Source organism: Saprolegnia parasitica (genome assembly GCF_000151545.1).
Source record: "Saprolegnia parasitica CBS 223.65 unplaced genomic scaffold supercont2.455, whole genome shotgun sequence".
Taxonomy (NCBI): Eukaryota; Oomycota; class Saprolegniomycetes; order Saprolegniales; family Saprolegniaceae; genus Saprolegnia; species Saprolegnia parasitica.
Window position 1 is genome coordinate 1 of NW_012156849.1, and position 7,292 is coordinate 7,292.

Sequence of the window (7,292 nt, forward strand, 5' to 3'; positions counted from 1 at the left end):
CGCATCGTCTTGAGCAAGCTCAACCACCGCCCGACCGCGCAGGACACTGACGACAGACCCGTACGCGACGCTTGAGATGTCGTTGTAGGGCAGCTCAATCTGCTCCGGGTAGATGCAGAGCGAGTTGCCGGACGAGAGCATGGTATAAAGAAAGGGGGATTTAGCTACTGAGCTACGGCCTGCCAATTGCGAAATGGCTTGAGCTTGACCGCTCTGCTGCTTGTTTTGCTGCTTGGACTTTTTGTTCCTCTACTCTTCTATAACTGCTCGACCCATCGCGCCTCTTTCTCTTCTTGAAAATGGCCCAATGGGAGATATGGTAAATTAGAAATTGCGCGGTTTTGAGATATACGCGATTGTACATTCAAGAAAAGACTAATAGACAGAATGTACATGTCTACCCGATATTACTTGGGCGTTTCTTCGCAGTCGACTTGATAACACGGTCTGTGCCGGACGAGCCATCGTTGTTGACGCACGTCCCCCTTGGTCCAAGGCGGAAGAATCGGTGCGGGCTCATGTCGGGCGTTGTAAATAGCGTTTGTAGAGCCGCGTCGCTGTACGAGACGCCGTGACGCGCAGCTCGTCGACAAGGTACGCGATGCACGCATGGCTCCGCATGAGGCAGGCCTGCTGCAGTGCCGTGTCGAGCATTCTGTCCGCACCTGGCCGATTGCAGAGCCACTTGAGAATGTCCACTTGATCGGTCTCGACCGCAGTCAGGAGGGCCTCGCGGACACTGGCTTCGTCGCGGTGCGTCAACACAAAGGTGACCATATCGACGCGGCCACTGTGCACGGCGGCCCAGATCGTCTTTTCGGTGAATCCGGGGTAACCATGTTCATGGTAGAACTGCACGACTGCGACATGCCCTCCGAGTGTGGCGTCGTAGACGTACCGGGGAAGGTGGCCGTCGAGCTCGTGTGCGTGTGCGTACCGGGCAACATTCACGTGGCCAAAGTAGCTGCACCGATGCCACACCTTCTCCATCGTGAAGCCGAGGGCGTCCAAGAACTTGAGGAGCTCGACGTGACCCGACTCGGCGGCGTACGCGACGCAATCGGCATAGACCACCGAGTGCCCAACGAGCTGATGCGTCGAGAGAACGCACCGATGCGCTGTCTCGCAGAGGAGCTCGAGCCGCTGACTTGGTGCGAGGCGCGGGCTCAGCCAGCGGATGACCTCCATGTTGCCGTAGGTGACGGCGTAGGCAAACAGGTGCGGGAGGCACAAAAGGTGCAAGTCACGCTTGTCGTGGCGAGCCCACCACGCAGTAAACAGCGTATGGTACGCTGCGTACGAAGCCATCTCGGGCACTTGATGCGGCGTCGTCTCGTAGATCGCATGGCGATGACATAGCTGGCGAAGACCGATTGTGTGCATGTCATGGCCGGGTTGGTACGACGTGACGAGACCAAGAAGCTCCTTGGACAAGAGAACGGACGAGATGCGTTGCTGGCGCAGGACCTTGGAGAGTTCATCGCGGAGGCACTGGACAGCGGCTTGCGCACAGCAGTACGTGGCGACCTCCAACGCGCCAGCCAAATAGGGACGTGCGTCGGGTTGCCGACAGAGCCACTGGACAAGCTCTAGGCGGCGGTGCTGAATGGCGTCACGCAGAGCAGTCTTGAGCGAAAGCTCGTCAAGATGAGAATGTGTGAGGAGCGCTTGTACTGTCTGTAGGTCGCCGTGCCGGACGGCCAGCGCAAGTGTGTGCGAGTTCACGCCGTCGACACGCAGCGTGTTGAAGTATCGCACGAGCTCGAAATGACCGTTCTCAGCAGCAACGTTGACGAACGCGCTGGTCCAAACGCCAAGGCGATGCTCGACGACAAAGCGAGCGACGTCGAGATGGCCACCAAAGCAGACGGCGCGCCAGACGTCGACCATGTCAAAGCCACAGGCAAAGAGGAAGCGCAAGAGCTCTACATGCCCCTTTGCCGCAGCGCGGCGCACGCAGTCGGAGGCGCGGATGGCCATTGCGGGCCCGAGCTGCTCGGTAGCACAAGGGCACGCGTGACACCCAACTGCATGGAGAACAAGCGTTGCCTTGTTCCAGAACACAACCTCGCGGTTGACGAGCCACTGGAGAGCATGGATGTCGCCGCAACGAAGCGCGTACGCAAAGAGATGTGGCACGCAAAGCAATGGAAGTGTGGCGGTGCCATGGCGCGCGAGCCAGCGCTGGAAGGTCGCCGCGTCCGCTGCCTCGAGGTCGTCGTCGGCTTGCTGTTCGTCGCCGTAGCTGGCTGCAAGCCGGACGCTGCGGCAGCGCAGTAGTCCATCAGCAGACAGCGCGTCTCTCTGGTAGCTACAGATGCGCGGAAGCAAGCGGCTCGAGCAGAGCACGTGCGCGGCGACGTTCTGCATGCCACTGCTCACCGAATTCTGTGGACCAAATGTTTAAAACATGATTTCTACGCAAAGGAATGTGTATCAAAAACCTGATGTTTTCAAAATGAAATTCTTGATCATGTTGAGCAAAATTTGGTCAACATGACAGGATTGAATCCTGTCGCGAGGTCCAGCGCTGCAGCTACAACTCTAGCTCTGATTCTTGCAAAGCTACATGTAGCTGCATGGCTCCGACGTAGGCAGTAGCCAACCATCCCCGACAGAGCGACCAATGGACGAGAATACCTACACCTTGAACCACGGTAGCGCGGCCTAGCTGAATTGGCTCTCATAGACTTAGGCAAATGGAACGGCATGTATCATGATTAAAGATAGTAATCGTCGCTGGCTCATCGTGCGGACTGCTACGCGATGCGACTCGACACGACCAACGTGTTGTCCTTGAGCTCGAGCTCGAGACCATGCTGCGAGGCAAGCTCCTGCAAACCGGCGCCATGGTCTTTCGGACCCTGGCCGTCACCAAACGGCATCGACACAGCCACGTCAGGGTGCATCGCGACAGCCTTGAAGAGACCATCCAACGCCTTGACGTCCTGAAGTCGTTGGTCGCCAAGCTCGACCCGCAGCGGCCGCCGAGGCGTCGTGACAGTGAGCGCCGTCGCGAGCTCGCGCATGCAGAGGTCGATGCCGTCGGCTTGTGTAAAACGCACAGAGCAGACGCCAGCGTCGATCCAGCGCTGGAACGCGCGTCCGACATGGCGCATCTCACGGCCGCAAAACGACGAGGACAAAAAGTCCCACGTGACCGACTCGAGACAGACCGACGTGCTGATCCAATCGAGCAGCGCAAGGCGTGTGCGAGACGACGCCTCAAAGATTTTGAGTGTCACGACCCGCAGAGACGACGGACTCGTAGCCTGCTTGACGGCAGACGCGTCCGCGAGGCTGATGCACACGAGCGAGAGCTCTTCGAGACGGGGCATTCGCGGCAGCACCGCTGCGAGGCAGCTGCTGTCGCCAAACTCAGACACTCCAAGGTCGAGGTGCGTCATCACAGAGAGGTCGAGACGGTGCAAGAGCTTGTGCAGTCCGTCGATCGACGACGTTCGAACGCGGAGACGCGTCCACGGGCGTGACAGTCGAGGTCCCGAGGCGAGGCTGCTAATGATACCGTCGGCGAGGATAAAATCGAGGCTTTGCAGCGTCGGTGTCGCCGCGAGCGCGGCCGCCAGCGCGTCATCGTCTTCCGACTCAAATCGCCACAGCGACAAATGGATCGCATGCCCCGACCGCAGCCACGGTCCAAGTAGCGCGACGCCGTCGTCAACGTCAAAGCAGTCGCCGTCGTCCGCAAACAAGTCGAGTCGGCGGACGTGGTGCGCTGGCGTTGTGATCGCGCGAATGATCCGCTCTGGCTTGTCGAGCGGGTGCACTTCAACGTGGTCGAGACCCGTGCACAACCGGAGCACGCTGCCGAGCATGTCCGTTCCGCCACCAAGCTCTTCGCTCGACAGCGTGACGGACACGACCTTGGGTCCCCACTGCGCCGCAAACCCGAGAAGGTCCATGGTCGGTCCAGAGCGAGTCGCAAGGTGCTGCTGGAATGCGGCAAGGTCGCTGACCCGGATCGTCGGGAAGGATGGCATCGCGGCCAGCACGAGATCCATCGTGACCGTGTCCATCCCGTCGTCGAGGCACGGCTGAGGCCAGAGCGAAGGCTGCTCGCCTTGCGCAGCCAGGAGCTCGCGGAGCGCTGCGAGCGGCGTCGGAAGCGCATGAAGCGGGAGGACCTGTAGGAAGGCAGCGACGTCGGCGGGTGAGGCCATGCACTGGACGAGGCGGATGAGGACGTCGGGGCTCATGGCCAGGGACGAGGTATTAGTCATATTCTGCTTCTTCGGTGCTTGAGCTGGACGAGGCGAATTGGGATTTCACGATTGCATCGCAAAATTTCGAATGGACTCAAACTCAAGACTCAAAAACGCCAGCGACAACTTCAACGTGGCAATCTTGCATTACTATATGACAAAGGATGTTGATTTTAGACAGTGCACAGACATCGAGGTCCCACTCGGGTCTATTATGCAGCGAATGCCCACGTGACGCCTAGGGACAGTGCTTTGGTCCATTCATATCGTGCCGTTGGGCCCTTCGTTGGCACCAAAAACTCAAACACAAAACTCAAAACTAAAAATGGTGGCGATTATGCCGTTACTTATCCGGATGATTCCGGCGCCAGAAGAGATCTTTCACGAAGGCCGAATGTGGCACGTCTCCAGCAGGACCAAGACGTCGCCTGCATGCAAATATTGGCACGTTTCCGCAGCTCGTGTATCTCATTTGATGCGGACAGGGTCGAGACGTATGGTAGCACAAGCTCGAGGCTCACGTTACACCCAACTACGTCGGCCTTGTTTAATTAGACTGCGGAGACCGTTGGTTCGCAATTATTTGCTCTCATGCGTTCTGTCGGTATCAAGAGCTCGGACTCACTCAAGTCGAGACATTCATTCTTGAACAAGGTCGACGGCGTCGAATGTCAATCGGCAGGTTGTGAGCATCTCGCTCGAGATCCAGCGGGAAACGCGTTCACGTCTGCGCTCCCACCGTGGCGGTGCACGCCGACACGAGCATCGGCGTGCGGTTCGCTGCACCGGCACGAACGACGTCGCCTAAAGCCCAGCGCCGGCGCACAACGTAGAGACTTGTACACTCTTTTTCTTTGGCTCGCCGAGCGCCCGTCCGAGGTCCATCTCGAGGTTGTCACGGCGGTGCGCCTCGTCTCCCGTCAAGCTAGTATCGATTTAGTGTGGTTCTGGAAGCGCATTGACTCATGTCACTTCTCGAACGCTGAGCCCTCGGCAGAGTGACCCAGTCTTCGCCAATTTGGCTGCCGCACAACATGGCAGCAGCAATCGCGCGCGACTGGTACGTTGTGGCGGTCGTGATCGCGTCTGCAATGGTGCATAGGAGGACCTCGGGGTCTGCCTGTACAATGCAGCGTTGGTCGGCGATGTGGGCCAAGTGCGACAGCTACTCGGCCAGGGCGTCAATGTCGACTGGTGCGACTCGGTAATCGCCGCGGTAGCGACGACGGCTGACGACCATACGCTTTAGGGCGGGTGGACGCCGCTTTTCGCCGCCGCTGTCAACGGCCACGACAAAGTCGTGGGCCTCCTACTCGATGCCCACGCAAACGTCGACCACACCTCCCATGTGAGTACACGCAACTATACAAGGACTAGGAACAATCTACCACACTTATCACAACTAGACTGGCGTCACACCGCTCATTGTCGCGGCGCATCAGGGTCATGCCATAGTCGTGCGGCGCCTCCTCAGCGCCGGTGCCAAAGTCAACTCGAAAGACAGTGTACGAATCACGGTGACGTCATCATCGCACATCGCTAAGCTACGACCTAGAACGGCGATACGGCACTGTACCTTGCGAGAAAGGAGGGCCACGCTGACGCCGTGCAGCTGCTCTTGGGCGCAGGCGCCAAAGTCAACTGCATAGGCAGCGTACTAGTACGACCCGACAAAGTTATCACGGTGACGTCATCATTGCATATCGCTAAAATACTACTGTACCTAGGACTGCAATTCGACGCTGCGCGGAGCGTCGCGGGAGGGACAGGCCGACGCCGCGAAGTTGCGCCCAGACGCCGAGTCACCTCTACAAAAGGCAATTCGCAGCGACCAAGTCGGACAGATCGAGAGGGTGCTGCGTGCCACCAACATGGCCGTGGACGAGCGACTGCGGGGAGTCGTCTTTGTGAGCCCTTGGGACGGCGTCTCGCTCGTGGCGCACCCGGCGTTGCAGCATGAGCTCACGTCCAAGCTCCAGTGCGTGTCTTCCCGAGCCTCGCCGTTCGCGGGCATCAACCTGCTTCGCACCTCGCAGCTCTCGAAGCCGATCCCCGAGCTCGACTTGCTGTACGCGCTCGAGCTGCTTCACTTGCCCGGCGATGACGCAGCCGCCGTGACGAGCCACATTGAGAGCTACTTGCGCCACTTGGTGCTCACGGGCAGCACCGCCCACCCGATTCTGCTGCTCGCGTTGGGTCGCTGGCTCGTGGACCTCGCGTTTGTGAACGCGTTTGCGAGCAAATACCCGGACGCTACGGACGCTTGGCTGCTCCCCGCCGAGAAGCAACACCTTGCACCGGCGCCAGCCGAGTCGCCATCGTCGCACACGGACCTATGTACTCGACAGCTCTGGGCGACGTTACCCGGAAAGCCACCAGCGGCGGCGCCGGCCATGGACGCCCTCCTGGACCTCGTGGGAATCCCAAAAGTCAAGCAATTCGCGATTGGACTCTTTCAAACCTCGGCGGCGCTGGCGAAGATGACGCCCGACGTAAGGCAGAAGAACCCAATTTCCTTTAACTACTGCTTTGTGGGCAACGCGGGCACGGGCAAGACCACGGTGGCGCGCCACTTCGCGACGCTGCTCCACGCCTCAAAGCTGCGCTCGAAGGACGTCTTTGTCGAGACGGACGCGCGGCAGCTCAAGGACGCCGGTGCACCGGCATTCGACAAGCTCGTGCAGAGTGCTTTGGACGGCGTCTTGTTCATTGACGAGGCGTACGATCTTGATCCAGGAGGCGACCTCCGCGGCAAGCCGATCGTGGCCGCCCTCCTCACCGCGGCCGAGAACCTCCGGGATCGCATCACGATCATCCTCGCGGGCTACGAGACGGACTTGCAGACCAAACTCTTCGACTTCAACGCTGGCCTCAAAAGTCGATTTCAGTTTGTGACATTTGAGGACTTTGATGTGATGGAGCTGGCCGAGGTCTGCCGCCTGCAGGTCGCCGCCCGCGGTTGGACTGCTCCGAAAGAGTTTGCGACGCTTGTCGCCAAGAAGCTCATTGTCGGCGCCGACACCAAGGGCTTTGGGTAACGCGCGGTCGGTGCGGCAGGAGGTTGAGGCC

General features: G+C 59.4%; 3 protein-coding genes across 3 annotated transcripts; 1 reads left to right on the plus strand and 2 right to left on the minus strand.

Moving 5' to 3' along the window:
* Nucleotides 1–400: 400 nt before the first annotated feature.
* Nucleotides 401–2,370, minus strand: SPRG_17084 (hypothetical protein; the record flags this gene model as incomplete). The annotated part of the gene is made up of 1 exon (XM_012356396.1): nt 401–2,370. One exon carries the CDS (start codon nt 2,368–2,370, stop codon nt 517–519), a length of 1,854 nt encoding a protein of 617 aa, XP_012211786.1. The 3' UTR covers nt 401–516.
* Nucleotides 2,371–2,759: 389 nt separating this feature from the next.
* Nucleotides 2,760–4,217, minus strand: SPRG_17085 (hypothetical protein; the record flags this gene model as incomplete). Its single annotated transcript, XM_012356397.1, has 1 exon — nt 2,760–4,217. One exon carries the CDS (start codon nt 4,215–4,217, stop codon nt 2,760–2,762), a length of 1,458 nt encoding a protein of 485 aa, XP_012211787.1.
* Nucleotides 4,218–5,257: 1,040 nt separating this feature from the next.
* On the plus strand, nt 5,258–7,261 carry SPRG_17086 (hypothetical protein; the record flags this gene model as incomplete). Its single annotated transcript, XM_012356398.1, has 6 exons — nt 5,258–5,296; nt 5,326–5,427; nt 5,473–5,571; nt 5,630–5,728; nt 5,779–5,877; nt 5,951–7,261. 6 exons carry the CDS (start codon nt 5,258–5,260, stop codon nt 7,259–7,261), a joined length of 1,749 nt encoding a protein of 582 aa, XP_012211788.1.
* Nucleotides 7,262–7,292: the final 31 nt, after the last annotated feature.